Source organism: Schistocerca cancellata, chromosome 4 (genome assembly GCF_023864275.1).
Source record: "Schistocerca cancellata isolate TAMUIC-IGC-003103 chromosome 4, iqSchCanc2.1, whole genome shotgun sequence".
Lineage (NCBI taxonomy): Eukaryota > Metazoa > Arthropoda > Insecta > Orthoptera > Acrididae > Schistocerca > Schistocerca cancellata.
Window position 1 is genome coordinate 613,498,580 of NC_064629.1, and position 19,403 is coordinate 613,517,982.

General features: G+C 37.3%; 1 protein-coding gene across 5 annotated transcripts in view; it reads right to left on the reverse strand.

Annotated features, from left to right (window-relative positions):
• Nucleotides 1-19,403, reverse strand: part of LOC126185180 (plasma membrane calcium-transporting ATPase 2) — a 391,073-nt gene that overhangs the window by 83,313 nt on the left and 288,357 nt on the right. For all 5 annotated transcript variants that reach the window (XR_007536978.1, XM_049928035.1, XM_049928036.1 and 2 more), the window contains 4 exons: nt 13,358-13,560; nt 12,414-12,520; nt 12,203-12,338; nt 73-314 (listed from right to left, as the gene is read on the reverse strand). Coding sequence is in view for 4 of the 5 variants with exons in the window: in XM_049928035.1 (XP_049783992.1) it covers nt 73-314; nt 12,203-12,338; nt 12,414-12,520; nt 13,358-13,560 (688 nt within the window). In the remaining variant the exon portion in view is untranslated. The remainder of the gene's footprint in view (nt 1-72; nt 315-12,202; nt 12,339-12,413; nt 12,521-13,357; nt 13,561-19,403) is intronic.

Sequence of the window (19,403 nt, forward strand, 5' to 3'; positions counted from 1 at the left end):
TTCATAAAATAAAACAGAAGTTGACATATATTTAATAACCATTTCTTTAAAAAGCTTTGCAGTGCTACTTACTTCTTTAACATTATTTCTGAAGCTCCTTTGGTAAAGAGTCTATAACCACCTCCCTGTCTTGGTACCACAGTACTCATCGACTTCCTCACAGAATTGAAGGTGTACACCCTTGTGAACACCTCTTCTGGTGTGTCATCTCTTACGGTCTGGTAATTTTTGCCCATGGCTTGAACAAATCCCAGAAGAGCACACTCTGTCTTGTTTCCAACTTGCTTTGGCAATTCTCCAGGTTCATCTGGTGGCTACAAAGGTGCAAACAGGCAAATGATAAACAGTGTACAGTTACCAGCAGCACAATATTAAGAATTTAATTTTGTTAATTTACCGAAGGAAAATAATATGAACAGGTTGTGAAACCCTAAACGGACACAGACTTCTGGCATTCATATCTATTTTAGGGGTATGAATTTCATTAATTTTGAAACACTCATGCTCTGCAGTGAACATTTATTAACTGAAGGTCAGTACTGATAAAATAATATGGACTGAAGATGCATAATGGGCATACTTTTATGTAACCTTGCTAAAGGAGGGTTAGGGAAGTGTCATGATACTAGAAGAATGGTTTTGTCTTTCCGCATGCTACAGAAGATGGGTGCTACAATACCACAGTTCAGTCAGATTGTAAATAAATCTTCACTTTAAAGAACTTCAGTCAGTAATATTAATAAAAAATGACCTCATTTCTACGAACTTCATGTTCAAAGTAGAGCATGTTTGTTTAAGTCAGCACAATGCAAACAATGAGCTTTTGCAATGAGGATTGGGCAATACCATTTCTTTGTTCAGAACAGGCACCCACTCTCTTAGGTGTTTGGCAGTAATTCATTGCAGGCTCCACTGTAGGTGTTGAATGAACACTTCATAGTCAAGCACATCAGTGTGTAAGATGCTATTAAAGTATGTCAGATTATGCTTAATTTGCATATTGATGTTGCCCCTACCATGTGGTGGCCACTTACAACCCAATCCCGATGACTACTTCAGCCCCTCTCCTCCTCAACCTTTGCATGGATTAGATTAGATTAGATTTACTTTCATTCCAATTGATCCGTAGTGAGGAGGTCCTCCAGGATGTGGAACATGTCAGAAAAACAACAATACATGACAAATATTTACAACTAAAACAAATAAGCTGGTTAAATTGTCCCAAGTGGAATGATCGTCATTTTTTAATGAACACTAAGAGTCAATACTAATGCACTGAATTTAAAATAAAAAAGTTTTTTATTTATTTATAAGGTAATAAACATGTAATACAATTACTGTAATACTTATTTACAATGAACACATTACTGCACTGAAATGGGGCAGAAGTTATGTTGTACTTATATACAAATCAGTTGGTTTTACTAAGAAATTCATCAATGGAGTAGAAGGAGTTGGCCACCAATAAATCCTTTAGGCTTCTCTTAAACTGAATTTCATTGGTGGTTAAGCTTTTTATGGCTGCTGGCAAGTTATTGTCAATGTGTGTTCCTGAATAATGCACACCTTTTTGTACAAGACTAAGTGACCTTAAATCCTTGTGAAGATTATTCTTATTTCTAGTATTGATTCCATGAATTGAGCTGTTGGTTTGAAAAAGTGATATATTTTTAATGACAAATTTCATTAAGGAATAAATATATTGGGAAGCTGTAGTTAGTATCCCTAGTTCCCTAAACAGGCTTCTGCAGGATGTTTTTGAGTTCACACCACATATAATTCTTACTGCATGTTTTTGTGCCCGGAAAACTTTAGCTTGGCTTGATGAATTACCCCAAAAAATAATCCCATATGACATTATGGAATGAAAGTAAGCATAGTATGCCAGCTTTTTCATTTTTATATCCCCTATGTCTGACAAAATTCGCATTGCAAACAGAGATTTGTTAAGACGCTTCAGCAGTTCTGTGGTGTGCTCCTCCCAGTTGAATTTATTATCAAGCTGTAATCCCAAGAATTTAACACTGTCCACTACTTCTATCTTCTTGTCATCGTATGTTAGATATATACTCTTGGGACACCCCTTACAAGTTCTGAACTGCATGTAGTGTGTTTTTTCAAAGTTTAGTGACAAAGAAATGGCTAGGAACCAGTGATTAATGTCCACAAATATTTTATTGGCTGATCTTTCTAAGACTACACTTGATTTGCTATTTATTGCAATGTTTGTATCATCGGCAAACAAAACAAAATTGGCATCTGGTAATGTTACTGATGATAGGTCATTGATATACACAAGAAAACATAAGGGCCCCAAATTGGAACCTTGTGGGACCCCACATGTAATTAGTTCCCAGTTGGATGATGCCCGATAGCTTGATACATGTCCCTTTCCTAATAACACCCTTTGTTTCCTGCCAGAGATATAAGATTTGAACCATTTTGCAGCATTTCCTGTTACACTATAATATTTTAATTTACTTAAAAGGATATTGTGATTTGCACAATCAAATGCCTTTGACAGATCACAAAATATACCAGTTGCCTGCAATTTTTTGTCTAACGAATTAAGCACATTTTCACTGTAAGTGTAGATAGCCTTCTCAATATCAGAACCTTTTAGAAATCCAAACTGTGACTTTGACAGTATGTTATTTGAGATAAGATGGTTATAAAGACAACTGTACATTACTTTTTCGAAAATTTTTGAGAATGCTGGCAACAGTGAAATTGGACAGAAATTTGATGCTATTTCTTTATCTCTCTTCTTAAACAGTGGCTTAACTTCAGCATATTTCAGCCATTCAGGAAATATTCCACTGATAAACGACTGGTTACACAGATAGCGTAATACGTTACTTAGCTCAGAATCACATTCTTTAATTAACTTTGTTGATATTTCATCATACCCACTAGATGTTTTTGATTTTAAAGATTTTATGATGGACATTACTTCTGTTGGGGTAGTGAGGGTCAAATTCATATTATGGAAGTTACTTGAAATGTCTGGTCTAAGGTAATTCATAGCAGCATCTACCGAACCTGACAACCCCATCTTTTCAGTAACAGTTATAAAATGTTTGTTAAAAAGTTCTGCAACACTATACACATCTGTCACCAATGTATCATTTACTCTTAATGCTATTTGTTCCTCTTCATGTCTGGTTCTACCGGTCTCCTCCTTCACTATATCCCATATTGTCTTTATTTTGTTATCTGATATAACTATCTTTTCCTTGTAATATATTTGCTTTGACATCCGTATTACACACTTTAATATTTTGCAGTATTTCTTATAATGTGCTATAGCATCAACATTGGAAATGTTTCGGATTGACAGATACAGTTTTCTTTTTGTTTTACAAGATACCCCTATTCCTCGAGTAATACATGGCTTCTTTGTAGACTTTGCTCTAACCTTTGTAAGTTTTGGGGGAAAGCAGTGTTCGAATACGGTAAGCACTTTATTAGCAAAAATGTTATATTTTTCATTCATGCCATGAGCACTGTAAACATCAGTCCAGTGAATTTCTCTGAGGAGTGTCCTAAAATAATCAATTTTTGGCTTACTGATTACCCTCTTGAGCTCAGATTTAACAGATTTTATATCCTGTTCAGTATTAACATTTAACAGAAGGAACTGCATGTCATGGTCTGAGGGCCATTGACTATTGGTTTTGTAATATAATTTTGTTCATTTGACTTTTCTATAAAGATATTATCAATGGCTGTTTGTGAGCAAGTGGCTATCCTAGTGGGGAACTTTACTGTGGGAATTAAGTTGAATGATAGTGTTACTAACTCAAATAAGTTCTTATTGGGAGCGTCTTTAAGGCAATCTACATTGAAATCACCAGCAACCACTATTTCTTTGTTTTTGGTTGTTAAATGGGCCAGTACAGCTTCAAGGTGGTTTACAAACAGATTAAAGTTACCTGCAGGTGCTCGATATACACTTAATATTACGAAAGATTTTTTGTGAAAATCTAATTCTGTTGCACATGCTTCCATATGCTGTTCTATGAATTTGCTGGGAAGTGGCGGTGCGGTCCCCTACGGCACTGCGTAGGATCCTACGGTCTTGGCGTGCATCCGTGCGTCGCTGCGGTCCGGTCCCAGGTCGACGGGCACGTGCACCTTCCGCCGACCACTGGCGACAACATCGATGTACTGTGGAGACCTCACGCCCCACGTGTTGAGCAATTCGGCGGTACGTCCACCCGGCCTCCCGCATGCCCACTATACGCCCTCGCTCAAAGTCCGTCAACTGCACATACGGTTCACGTCCACGCTGTCGCGGCATGCTACCAGTGTTAAAGACTGCGATGGAGCTCCGTATGCCACGGCAAACTGGCTGACACTGACGGCGACGGTGCACAAATGCTGCGCAGCTAGCGCCATTCGACGGCCAACACCGCGGTTCCTGGTGTGTCCGCTGTGCCGTGCGTGTGATCATTGCTTGTACAGCCATTTCGCAGTGTCCGGAGCAAGTATGGTGGGTCTGACACACCGGTGTCAATGTGTTCTTTGTTCCATTTCCAGGAGTGTATTTTTCCCACGTGGAATGTTTCCCTCTATTATATTCATATCATTAATGTTAAATAATTTAGTTACATGTGAATGTGTTGAGGTGAACTTCTTTAGCCAGAAATTTGCTATTTTATCTTTTCCAGGGGCTTTCCAATTGTGAGTAGAATTAATTGCTCGGGTGACTTCATGTTGCAAAATTATCACTTCAGGCATTTGTGGTATCATCTTGTATGTGTCTGTTTCTGCTTGTATCCACCGTGCGTGCCTGTTATGTTGTACTGGGTTTGACCATATGTTGCTCCAGAAGTGTTCCATGTCTTATGTTTGGTGGATTGTCTATTTTAATTTGTGTGTTATCTATCGTCTGATAAAATTTCTTTTGGTTTGTGTTGAATGTTTGGTTTTGTTTCCTTCTATTTTCACTTTTTGTATATCTTCAAAGTCGTTTGGCCAATGCTTGTAATTTCTGCTTCTTTTCATCTAATTGCTCTATTGCTTCTTGTGAGATTTTACCCAACCTTTTTCGTTTTTTTGTCTGATATTTCATTTCTTATAAATTGTGTTAGCTGTCCGATGTCTTTTCTCAGTTTTTCTATTCTGATCTGTAGCCTGTGTTGCCATGCTGGTTTTGTGGGTTTCTTCTGAGTGTTGGTTGGTTCTGATCTCTGCCTAGTGTGTATATTTAGTGTAGTGAGTGCTCCTATATAAACCAGTAGTTTTAACTCTTCCATAATTTTATTTTCATTTATTTTGTTGTGTATGATTGTGTTGATAGTAGTAGTAGTAGTAGTAGTAGTAGTAGTAGTAGTAGTTGTTGTTGTTGTTGTTGTTGTTGTTGTTGTTGTTGTTGTTTCGACTTGTGGGTTATTTGGTGGTCTATGCAAGAATGGTCTAATGTCTGTATTTGTGTCTTTGTATTCTATATATTTCAGCTGAAATTTCTCTTCTATATCTAACACTTATGTCTCTTCGTGTTCTATTTGTGCTTGTTCTGGTGGCTGTCTTAAGATTTCGTTTTCCTCCGATTGTTTAATTGATGTGTGTTGGTCTTTGTTTGTTTGCTCTGGGATGTTTGAGTCCATTACTGCATTTTCTTCTTCTTCTGATTGCACATCATTTAGTTCCAGTATTTGTTGTACTTGTTGTTTGATGTTTTCTAATTCTGACTGGGGTATCCTGTTATTTTTTATTATTACACGGATCTGATCAGCTAGTCGTCGTTCTGTTAAAAATTTTAATTCCGGGTATCTGGTAATAAATGTTGTGTATACTTGTGATCTGTATCCAGTTGTGTTGGTTCCTAGGTTTGTTGCTTGGTAATAACAGAACATGAGGTGTCGATTAACTTCATCTGACCATCTCATCCTCTGTCTGTTTTCCTTCTAGGGTGGTTGCAGGAAGCATATCCTGCAAAACACCTCTATTTGGATTTAAATCATTTTCCAGTTGGCTAGCAGTGTCGTTACCATTGTGGGCGGGCATAGGGTTCAGGCGTCGTCCCCGACCATGATAGCGCTTGTCCGAGGCTTCTTTAGTTCTGTCCTGAACCAAGTAATCACACTAAAGGGGGGTTAGCCCCATTAGTGGTTTGTTCTTTTCGTCGCCTTTTACGACTGGCAGAACATACCGGAGGCCTATTCTTTTCCCGGGCCTCCACGGGGGTTATTATTATTATTATTATTATTATTATTATTATTATTATTATTATTATTATTATTATTATTATTATTATTATTATTGACTTTTTTTTCTCAGACTTAAGTCTGGTTAAAAATGGAACGTGACGCGGACCTCGATCAAGCGTGACTTCCTTGTAACTGTATGGTATATGTTATATTGCATTTAGGAACTTTTGGGTAATTGAACATGTATCAATAATTACAGATTTTTGTAGTTGTATATATATGTTTGGATGTAGCTGTATTGCATTGATGTAATAATTGGGATAATGTCGACTTTATCCTGATGCCACATGTCCTTGACTTCCTCAGCCAGTTGGATGTATTTTTCAATTTTTTTCTCCTGTTTTCTTCTGTATATTTGTTGTGTTGGGTATGGATATTTCAATTAGTTGTGTTAATTTCTTCTTTTTATTGGTGAGTATGATGTCAGGTTTGTTATGTGGTGTTGTTTTATCTGTTATAATCGTTCTGTTCCAGTATAATTTGTATTCATCATTCTCCAGTACATTTTGTGGTGTGTACTTGTATGTGGGAACGTGTTGTTTTATTAGTTTATGTTTTATGGCAAGTTGTTGATGTATTATTTTTGCTACATTGTCATGTCTTCTGGGGTATTCTGTATTTGCTAGTATTGTACATCCGCTTGTGATGTGATCTACTGTTTCTATTTGTTGTTTGCAAAGTCTGCATTTATCTGTTGTGGTATTGGGATCTTTAATAATATGCTTGCTGTAATATCTGGTGTTTATTGTTTGATCCTGTATTGCGATCATGAATCCTTCCGTCTCACTGTATATATTGCCGTTTCTTAGCCATGTGTTGGATGCGTCTTGATCTATGTGTGGCTGTGTTAGATGATACGGGTGCTTGCCGTGTAGTGTTTTCTTTTTCCAATTTACTTTCTTTGTATCTGTTGATGTTATGTGATCTAAAGGGTTGTAGAAGTGGTTATGGAATTGCAATGGTGTAGCTGATGTATTTATATGAGTGATTGCTTTGTGTATTTTGCTAGTTTCTGCTCGTTCTAGAAAGAATTTTCTTAAATTGTCTACCTGTCCATAATGTAGGTTTTTTATATCTATAAATCCCCTTCCACCTTCCTTTCTGCTTAATGTGAATCTTTCTGTTGCTGAATGTATGTGATGTATTCTATATTTGTGGCATTGTGATCGTGTAAGTGTATTGAGTGCTTCTAGGTCTGTGTCACTCCATTTCACTACTCCAAATGAGTAGGTCAATACTGGTATAGCATAAGTATTTATAGCTTTTGTCTTGTTTCTTGCTGTCAATTCTGTTTTCAGTATTTTTGTTAGTCTTTGTCTATATTTTTCTTTTAGTTCTTCTTTAATATTTGTATTATCTATTCCTATTTTTTGTCTGTATCCTAGGTATTTATAGGCATCTGTTTTTTCCATCGCTTCTATGCAGTCGCTGTGGTTATCCAATATGTAATCATCTTGTTTAGTGTGTTTGCCCTTGACTATGCTATTTTTCTTACATTTGTCTGTTCCAAAAGCCATATTTATATCATTGCTGAATACTTCTGTTATCTTTAGTAATTGGTTGAGTTGTTGATTTGTTGCTGCCAGTAGTTTTAGATCATCCATGTATAGCAAATGTGTGATTTTGTGTGGGTATGTTCCAGTAATATTGTATCCATAATTTGTATTATTTAGCATGTTGGATAGTGGGTTCAGAGCAAGACAGAACCAGAAAGGACTTAATGAGTCTCCTTGGTATATTCCACGCTTAATCTGTATTGGCTGTGATGTGATGTTATCTGAATTTGTTTGGATATTAAGTGTGGTTTTCCAGTTTTTCATTACTGTATTTAGAAACTGTATCAATTTAGGATCTACTTTGTGTATTTCCAAAATCTGCAGTAACCATGAGTGGGGTACACTATCAAAGGCTTTTTGGTAATCAATGTATGCGTAGTGTAGGGACCTTTGTTTAGTTTTAGCTTGATATGTCACCTCTGTATCTATTATCAGTTGCTCTTTACATCCTCGTGCTCCTTTGCAGCAGCCTTTTTGTTCTTCATTTATAATTTTGTTCTGTGTTGTATGTGTCATTAATTTCTGTGTGATGACTGAAGTTAATATTTTGTATATTGTTGGTAGGCATGTTATGGGGCGATATTTAGCTGGGTTTGCTGTGTCTGCTTGATCTTTAGGTTTCAGATAGGTTATTCCATGTGCAAGTGTATCAGGGAATGTGTATGGGTCTGCAATGTAACTGTTAAATAGTTTAGTTAGATGTGAATGTGTGAGGTGAACTTCTTTAGCCAGAAATTTGCTATTTTATCTTTTCCAGGGGCTTTCCAATTGTGCGTATAATTAATTGCTCGGGTGACTTCATGTTGCAAAATTATCACTTCAGGCATTTGTGGTATCATCTTGTATATGTCTGTTTCTGCTTGTATCCACCATGCATGCCTGTTATGTTGTACCGGGTTTGACCATATGCTGCTCCAGAAGTGTTCCATGTCTGTTATGTTTGGTGGGTTGTCTATTTTAATGTGTGTGTTATCCATTGTTTGGTAAAATCTCTTTTGGTTTGTGTTGAATGTTTGCTTTTGTTTCCTTCTATTTTCACTTTTTTTGTATCTTCTAAGTCGTTTGGCCAATGCTTGCAATTTCTGCTTTTTTTCATCTAATTGCTCTATCCCTTCTTGTTGTGAGATTTTACACAACCTTATTCGTGTTTTGTCTGATATTTCATTTCTCATAAATTGTGTTAGCTGTCCGATGTCTTTTTTCAGTTTTTCTATTCTGATCTGTAACCTGTGTTGCCATGCTGGTTTTGTGGGTTTCTTCTGTGTGTTGGTTTGTTCTGATCTCTGCCTAGTGTGTATATTTAGTGTCGTGAGTGCTCCTATATAAACCAGTAGTTGTAACTCTTCCATAGCTGTGTTTTCATTTATTTTGTTGTGTATGATTGTGTTGATAGTTTTTATTGTTGTTTCGACTTGTGGGTTATTTGGCGGTCTATGCAAGAATGGTCTAATGTCTGTATTTGTGTCTTTTTATTCTATATATGTCAGCTGAAATTTCTCTTCTATATCTAACACGTATCTCTCTTCGTGTTCTATTTGTGCTTGTTCTGGTGGCTGTCTTAAGATTTCGTTTTCCTCTGATTGTTTAATTGATGCGTGTTGGTCTTTGTTTGTTTGCTCTGGGATGTTTGAGTCCATTACTGTGTTTTCTTCTTCTTCTGATTGCAGATTATTTTGTTCCAGTATTTGTTGTACTTGTTGTTTGATGTTTTCTAATTCTGACTGGGGTATCCTGTTATTTTTTATTATTACACAGATCTGATCAGCTAGTCGTCGTTCTGTTAAAAATTTTAATTCTGGGTATCTGGTAATAAATGTTGTGTATACTTGTGATCTGTATCCAGTTGTGTTGGTTCCTAGGTTTGTTGCTTGGTAATAGCAGAACATGAAGTGTCGACTAACTTCATCTGACCATCTCATCCTCTGTCTTTGTTTTCCTTCTAGGGTGGTTGCAGGAAGCATATCCTGCAAAACACCTCTATTCGGATTTAAATCATTTTCCAGTTGGCTAGCAGTGTCTTTACCATTGTGGGCGGGCATAGGGTTCAAGCGTCGTCCCCGACCATGACGGCGCTTGTCCGAGGCTTCTTCTTCTTCTTCTTCTTCTTCTTCTTATTATTATTATTATTATAATTATTATAATTATTATTTTCACTTGTGCAATTATTCTTAAGATATATACTGTATCACCAATGATTTTACTTGAATTGTGTAACTGAACCACAAAAATCTAATTACACAACTTTCTGATGTGTAGTTTTTGAAAATTTATTACTGTCATGGCAGTAACCGACACAAACATTCAGCAGTGTGATGTCATTTAAAAAATGTGTTAGGGAACCTGGGGTAAAATATGACAACATGACTGTCAAAGGAGATGGGACATATCTTCATGAAGCACTGTGAGATGAAGTTGAGGAAATGGTACATTGTCTGCAGGAATAAAAAAGGAAAGACTTAAGTGAAGGAGGGAGACAGTACGATTTCTCATCTTTATGCGTAACTGGCATTTTTACTTCTACTTTTGGCAGTTTTTATAGGCTGGTATGTTACTGCACAACTGGTCAACAGTATCTAGAAGACCTCCAAGGTATCTTGTTTAACAGTTGCTAAATAAAGGCTTACAGTAATGCACTACATAGACCATGGAGAATCATTTCCTTTTGCAACAACAGTGACTGTCAGAAAACATCCTATCTTTAGTCCTTTATTAACTGGGAAGGGGGGGGGGGGGGGGGGGGGGGGGGGAGAGAACGGATACAAATTGCAAGTCACATACATATATCAAGAACTGCAGTACGTTCAGCTTTTCATGGTTTGAATTCATAGTCATGTAGAATTTTTTTTGAAGCACATCATATTTGCCATTGACCGGGGAAGTTATTTATTTCACAATTGCCATTTCGGTCTTTGGGCCATTTTCAAGTGATACTGCAAAAGATTTTGCTTCAGTAGATGTCAGACTTCAAAATCCTCCCACATGTATATTCATACATCCCCAGATACATGTGGGAAGATTTTAGAAAGTCTGACGGGTGCTGAAGCAAAATCTTCTGCAGTACCACCAGGAAATGGGACAAGGGCCAAAATTGCTGTTGTGAGATAAGTAACTTTTACAGTCAATGGCAAATATGATGTCCTTTAAAAAATGCGATACAGTTTTCTATTAATGAAGTGCTGACAGACTGCAACACAGAAGAACATGCGACAAAGGAAAGAAGTACTAACACAAAAAATAAGTAAGAAATTCTGTATTTGAACAGAATTCAAAGTATACAAAATTAGTTTAATACAGTTGCAACAATTTCTTGCATTATAATTCTTGAGTGAACAGTTCTGACCCACAATGAAGGTTAGATTCAGGCTTATGAATACGTAACAGAGTTATTCAGTTCCAAAATTAATTAGTAGTAGAGTATGTAAATGAAAAAGTTACACATCTGTATGATATGAAAAACGAATGCTCATAGCTCGTTCAGACAAACAGAATCTCATTACATAACACTAGAGTAGTTAATACGTAGTGAAGTCCCATAGTGCTCAGAGCCATCTGAACCATTTTTGAGTTAATGCGTAAGCTGTAATATTCTCATATTAACTGATTCTCCCATCGCTTCTTGGTAGAACACCATAATAAATGAAAAGTTGTGTCTGTTCTACAGGATTAATTTATTTAGTTAACTGATTTTTGGCTTACAAGGCCATCGGACTGACTATCATCAAAGGAGTTACAATACTTGTGATCAACACTGTAGATGATGTTACCTGGACTGAGGCAAAAACACACAGTAAATGTCATCTTTGAGAATGCAGTGGTAATTCAGTTGTAATTTCTTTGATAGATATAGTCATTTACAGTCTAATGACAGCTTTGTAAGTTGAAAACTGGTAAATTAAATTAATCCTTTAGGACATACACAGTATTGTGCTTTCATGTATTCCAATATTCTCAGGCTCACATTTTACAGATGCCAATCAGTCTGTTGGACCACCATCTAAAACTGCAGTGTATCCATCATATCACCAGCACACATGCTGTGAAACTTTAATACTGTGAAGGGATTTGTTAATCTTAAATATTATTTCCAAAAACCACAGTTAAGATAAGAAAAATGTGCAACGAGGGAACGACTGCATTAACATTCATAGCTGCAACTTGTTTCACAATACTAGAGAAGAATCAGCACAAATAACTAGATACTATTGTTTAAGTCAGTCAGAATGTTGCCTAATGATGTGAAACCTGCCAACAATGTATGCTTATGGTTAAGTGAGATTCTGTTCCACTAACACAACTTCAACGAGTCACTTTATTCACTGGCAAATGCAAAGGATATTCTGAGTGGACAAGAGTCTAATATGTTGTTTATAAAATTCTACATAATTGGGACTTGCAAGTTTTTGTATGCTATATTATCTTTACGAAACTCACCATTACACGTGAAGTATAGGCACAGTTGATGGATATAGCTTGAACCATTAGATTGGCCACATGCTCTGGAATATCAGAGAATTTTGGTAAAGTTTTGCTTAATTTTTCACATATATATGTTTGTACCACTGTCATCCTGAAAGAAATGGTAAAAATGTTATCAGAAGTTATATCAACAGAAATTACTTTAGTGAGATTACGAACAGTTTACCTGTTAGTGGTAAGAGTGCCAGTCTTATCAGAGCAAATTGCAGTAGCATTTCCCATAGTTTCACAGGCATCAAGATGCCTAACCAGGTTGTTGTCTTTCATCATTTTCTGAAAAATTTTGCAACACATGAGACTTAACCAAGAAAACACCATGTTCATTACATGAAGAGACATGTTTCTGAAATGAAAATGAGAGAAATATTGAGAAACTGCTTTAATACTGAACCAAGTGCAAGCAAGGATTCAATTTTTCTGTTTTTTTTTTTATAATTTAATTTAGACCACTTTACAAGAAAGCATACTTCTATCCACCTCTATCTTCACTTATACATTTTGTGTGAGCAAATAATTAACAAGTTTGGAATAAATCTACTAACCAGCAGACTATAGAAGTAGAATTTTTGTTCATATCTACTACAATAATGCAAAAAGATAACTTGTTAGTCAGTCGTGTAAAAAGATTTAGAAAAACCAGATATATGGAACAATGAAACAGAATTTTATGTTTCACTCTCAACAAAAATATCCCCATCTAGCATTTCAGCTAAGATTGTCCTGATTCATCACAATGTAATACCTACATGTAACAAACACCCAGAGTACTTTTTACAGATAGCATCTGAAGTAGGCTGATATTTCTGTATCTTTTTCTCATTGTTCCATTAGTCATAGCTGAACACATACCTTATTACACGACTGTCAGTTCTTTAGTAACCATTGTCAAATCTACTGGTGCAATTTTTATGCAACTGACTACAAACATGTATTTCTGCATACCTGATTGTGAACCTCAAATACGTTAGACTTCAGCAGTTCATGGAAAATGCACAGTATAATAGAAATTCAAGCACCCTGCATAGTATAATCATAATGGAGTGTTTCTGTTTAATAAACAAAATTTACTTCCCTTACAACTGAAGGACAGAAAAATGGACTGTAACATACCTTGACAGAGTATGCCAGTGACAGGGTTACAGCAAGTGGAAGCCCTTCAGGTACAGCAACAACCAACACGGTAACACCAATGATCAGATGTCGCACAAGTTCATTAGCATATGATGTCTTCCACGTTTCTTTTTCAAAAACAAATGTTTTAACACAGAACTGCACAACAAGTATTACCACTGTCAAAGCAGCAATACTAGAACCTGTAATTATGACAAAAATTAATGGCATCCTATTTCAATAAAACTGAGTTCACTACAAAACTGAGTTCACTACAAAACAGAAGTCATGTAATGAATATCCACAATTAAATGATAACTTTATTTCTGGGTACTGCCTATATAATTTTTAAAAAATTGTGACTATCATTGCATTTCCAGTAACGACTGCCACTGAACACAATGGAAACACCTATTAGCAGTTACCCGTTTGCCACTGATATTACTGTCCCCATAAGATCAAAAATAGTAGTATGATATCTGAAATTCTTTTCTGGACAGCCATTCACAAAATTGAAACAGATTATAATCTCTACAGTTAAAGGATCCATTACTGTTGTGATGAACCACGCTTACTATTTGTCAGAAGGTATTTGTTGAAAGGCCTACTACTGCCTAGAAGACCCGACATAGTTATCCCATGCAGTAAATCCTGCGTAACTTCCAAATGCTAATCAAATCTCTAGGCTCATCACAGGCATTATGACTGATGTCAATGACAGGCAATAAGCTCCAAACCTAGTCCACAAACATCTCCAGTGTCAAATTCACACATGCCCTAATTCTTGAACTAGTGACATGAACCAGCTGCGAAGAAGCACTCACTCCTTTCCACTCCCCAAATTAATCAATAATAATGGCTTTAACTGCCTTTCCCCATACTCAAAAGTGTGCATCATCATTCTGAAATTCTTCCCACATCTCCCGAACTTTTACTGCCAACCATCCATTAATGAAGCATCATTACATCAAGCCTACAGATAACCCGTTACTACGCAAGTCAAATCCCTCCGAAAAACTAGGTGGGAGACATGCCCCACGCACTCATCCCACACATATTCTATCTCATCACAGGCATATCCTATCCCATTGCACACAGGGTCACCTGTGTTAGCACTCATGTCACACCAGCTTGTTTCAGCTCATGTGAATGCCCACAGGCAGCTGGGCTGACACAGAGAGCAGGCTTGTAGGCGAGGTCAAGTGGATGTGCATGCACGGAACATGTACAATAGGGCTGCTTGGCACATAGCCTTCCCTGCCTGCACCTACCCGTGAATACAACAAGGAGCAGGCAAGGTAGTTTGGAACATTCCAGTTCCACTAGCAATCGGAGTGAGGAAAAAACAACTGTCTATAATCCTCTGTATGAGGCCTAATTTCTCTTATCTTATCCTTATGTAAAATGTATGTTGGCAGCAGTAGAACCCTTCTACAGCATGCCTGACATGCCAGTTCTCTAAATTTTGTCAATAGTGTTCCTCAAAAACAAAGTACGCTTCCTGCCAGAAATTCCCATTTGAGTTCCCAAAGCATCTCTGTAACACTTGCATGTTGTTCACTACCAGTAACAAATCTAGTTGCCTGCCCCTGAACTGTTTTGACATATTCCTTTAATCTGACCTGGTGCAGATCCCAAACACAGCAGTAGTATTCAAGAATAGGCTGTACTAGTGTCTTTCATGCTGTCCCCTTCACAGATGAACCAAATTTTACTAAAATTCTCCCAAGTCAAGCATTCCCCTTCCCTAACACAAACCTCAAATGCTCATTCCATTTCATATTGCTTTGCAAATGTTACCCCATGATATCAGATGCCATAACTATGTCAAGCAGGACACTACGATGCTGTATTTGAATGTTACGGGTTTGCGTTTCCTACCCATCCACATTAACTTACATTATTCTAAATTTAGAGCTAGCTGCCATTCATGACATCAACTACAAATTTTGTCCAGGTCACCTTGTATCCTCGTGGAGTTCTTTTAGATAAGCTAAATCATTATGGTTTGAATGGGGCAGTGCACAAATGGTTTAATTCATACTTAACTGGAAGAATGCAGAAAGTTGAAATAAGTGGTTCATGTAATGTTAAAACAACAGCTGATTCCTCAAACTGGGGGGCTATCAAGTACGGGGTCCCACAGGGTTCGGTCTTAGGTCCTTTACTGTTCTTGATATATATTAATGACTTGCCATTCCACATTGATGAAGATGCAAAGTTAGTTCTTTTTGCTGATGATGCACGTATAGTAATAACATCCAAAAACCAAGAACTAAGTGATGTAATTGTAAATGATGTTTTTCACAAAATTAAGTGGTTCTCAGCAAACGGACTCTCTCTAAATTTTGATAAAACACAGTATATACAGTTCCGTACAGTAAATGGCACAACTCCAGTAATAAATATAGACTTTGAACAGAAGTCTGTAGCTAAGGTAGAAATTTCAAATTTTTTACGTGTGTCCATTGATAAGAGTTCAGCTACATATACTATTACGGTTATTGCAAATTTTGGTGATAAGAATCTCAGTAAATTAGCTTACTATGCCTACTTTCATTCACTGCTTTCGTATGGCATCATATTCTGGGGTAATTCATCGTTGAGTAGAAAAGTATTCATTGCTCAAAAACATGTAATCAGAATAATTGCTGGAGCCCACTCACGGTCATCTGGCAGACATCTATTTAAGGATCTAGGGATCCTCACAGTAACCTCACAGTATATATATTCATTTATGAAATTTGTTGTTAATAATCCAACCCAGTTCGAAAGTAATAGTGTGCATAGCTATAACACCAGGAGAAAGGATGATCTTCACTATGCAGGGTTAAATCTGACTTTGGCACAGAAAGGGGTAAATTATGCTACCACAAAAGTCTTTGGTCACCTACCAAACAGCATCAAAGGCCTGACAGATAGCCAACTAACATTTAAAAATAAATTAAAAGAATTTCTAGATGACAACTCCTTCTACTCATTGGCTGAATTTTTAGATATAAATTAAGGGGGAGGGAAAAAAAACAACAACTTAAACATTAGTGTCATGCAATATTTTGTGTAATGTAATATCTTGTTAGGACATCTTTTATTAACCTGACACATCCCACATCATTACGAAGTGTCATATTCATGATCTATGGAACAAGTATTAATCTAATCTCTAATCTGATCTGATCAACTTCAACACCTTCACAGCATCATTAGCAAACAACTGCAGATTGCTGCCCATTCTGTCCGCCAAATCATTTATGTATGTAGAACGTAACAGCAGTCATATCACACTTCCCTGAGGCACTCCTGACGATACCCTTGTCTCTGCTGAACACTTGCTGTCAAGGACAATATACTAGGTTCTGTTACTTAAAAAGTTTGAACCACTCACACTTCTGGGAACCCATTTCACATGCTCATACTTCCATTAACAGTCTGCAGCGGGGCAGAACGTCAAACGCTTTTTGGGTATCTCTCACTATGGAATTTGCCTGTTGCCCTTCATCAATAGTTTGCAGTATATCACGTGAGAGATGGACAAGGAGAGTTTCACAGGAGTGATTCTTACTATAACAGCCGATTCACGGAGCCTTTTGGTCTCTAGGAAATTTATGATATTCTAACCCAGAATATGGTCTAGAATTCTGCAGCTAACTGATGTTACGCATATTGGTCTGTAATTTTGTGGGTCCTTTCTTTTACCTTTCTTATATACAGCAGTCCTTCACACTTTTTTCCAGTCACTTGGGACTTTACATCGGATGACAGATTAATGATAAATGCAAGCTTAGCATGGGGACAATGCCATAGTGTACTCTTTATAAAACTGAATTTGGATTCCACCCAGACCTAGCAACTTATTTGCTTTCAAATCTTTTAGTTGTACTGTGTGCGATTGTGAAACTACGGTAGGCTTGCACGATTCTCCTGTGTGAAATATTTCTTAAACACATAACTTCTGCTTTCATTTTGCTATCTTCTAATGCCACAGCAAACTGGTCAACAAGCGACTGGCTGGAAGCCTTAGAATCGCTTGGCGATTTTACACAGCACCAAAATTTTCTTAGGTTCTTTGCCAGATATTTTGCTACAGTATGACGGTGGTGGCGGTATGCTTTGCGTGTAAATCTTTTCACGGACACACAAATCTCTACTAATCTTTGGTAATCATTTGTGATTCTCTTTTGAACTGAGTCTGCAATTGCCTTTAATTTCCTCAGCATTTTCTGAATTTTCTAGTTAAGCCATGCTGAGTCTTTTCTGTCCTTAACCCACTTACTGGGCATATCTGTCCAGAACATGATTTAAACTTGGCCCACACTCCACTGTGTCCATCGTACTGGAATTAAATGATGTCAATTCTTTATCTAAGTAAGATGATGATAACTGCTTATCTGCTACTTCTAGCAGAAACTCCCTTTGGTCTCCATGACCAATTTATCAACACTCTTAACCATTGTCATCATGGTGACATCATCATCACTAATCCTTGTCTATACTGACACCAACAGTAAGGTCTTGCCCATTGTAGCTACAGGGTTTAAAATATTTCTACAGAATGTGGGCTATGGAACTGGCTGCTCAAGACAGTTTAAAGAAAACCATGTTCAAAATTACTTTGCAGGGCTATCTGTCTGCAACCCCTGAAGTGAATCCATAGATGTCCCATTTGATATCCTTGGTAGGTGTTGCCTCCATTTAGTATTGGATGATGTGGGTATTTATGTGCTACTGACCACAGATGTTCTGTAAGTAACTCTACAACTGTCACAGTGGAACCCTGTGATGAGTAAAAACATCCAAGAAGTAACCTTATTTCACGTAGGCCTGTTATGTGTGTCTAAGTAACTTGACTGTCACACATTTGACCTCAATAGAGACATTTTTTGTCAATTGAAATAAACACACTCCATCCTATGGTGCCTAATCTGTCTTTCTAATATGTGTGAGAGTCAGTAAATATTTCAGTTTTCTACTTCAGCTTTCAGCTATGTCTCGGTCCCAAGAATAATTTGTGCACATGAACTTTCACAGAATGCATTAAATGCGGGAACTTTGTTATGAATACTCTGACAATTTACTAATAAAATTTTGACAGTCAAATTGTCTTGACTCTGAACACACACTGACTGCACTACCTACATATCGAATAGCGAGTGTTCATCAGAGTATCTCAAACTAATGGCTAGCCTATGAAACACCTATGTGCAATCCACAAGTAATCTGCTATCCAAGTAGCTGCTCCATTTGTGTAGTGCATCCACAGCCTATCAAGCTGAGCCATAATGCAGTCTAGAAATCTGCAGCCAAGACCACCTCAGGGTCAATGAAGCCTTGGTTGAGACCCTCCACCTGACACCAAACCAAAGGACCCCAATCAACTGAGAACAATGACAAATTGGAGCACTGCCTTCATCTCTCACGTGCAAGGCCAGCAGGTTTTACTACCTCTGCAAGCCACCTGTATGTGGCACACATGCAACACGCGTCATCTGTGCTGAAACGAGCCATAATTCGCAGATATCTGTGCCCTGTGTGCTCAATAGCCACAGGCAGAGCCGCCTCTGTGCGTCTCTTACTTGTGACACAGGTCTCCAGACTAAATGTCATGACTGGCATGATATACGTTTTCTACATGGTTTGTTTAGCTCTTAAAGGGACTCCTTTGTCCCAGTTTAAGTTTCATACTTAGTAGAAGACTCTGGGTCTTTGTGATAATCTGTTCAGAGCTTGTAGTCTGGCACTTCTATCACTTGACATGACACTACGAAGATTACTGAAACCACTTCTCCTTCCAGAATCATCCTACAAGGTGAGCGTGCCATATTCACATTTATTGCCACTGTATTGTTCTTACAGTCAGCTTTAATTCCTTAAAGTTCTTATTCCAACCACCTCTGAACTCCATTTCCATTTCTCCCCAAATGGCAGTGTCATCAACAAAAGCAAAAGCCTCAAGACCTTCATTTCCTACTTCCTTGATTTCTTTCCTGTTTGTGTCCATATCCATGATGATTTTGCAGTCATACACAGCAAACAAATCATCACAGCT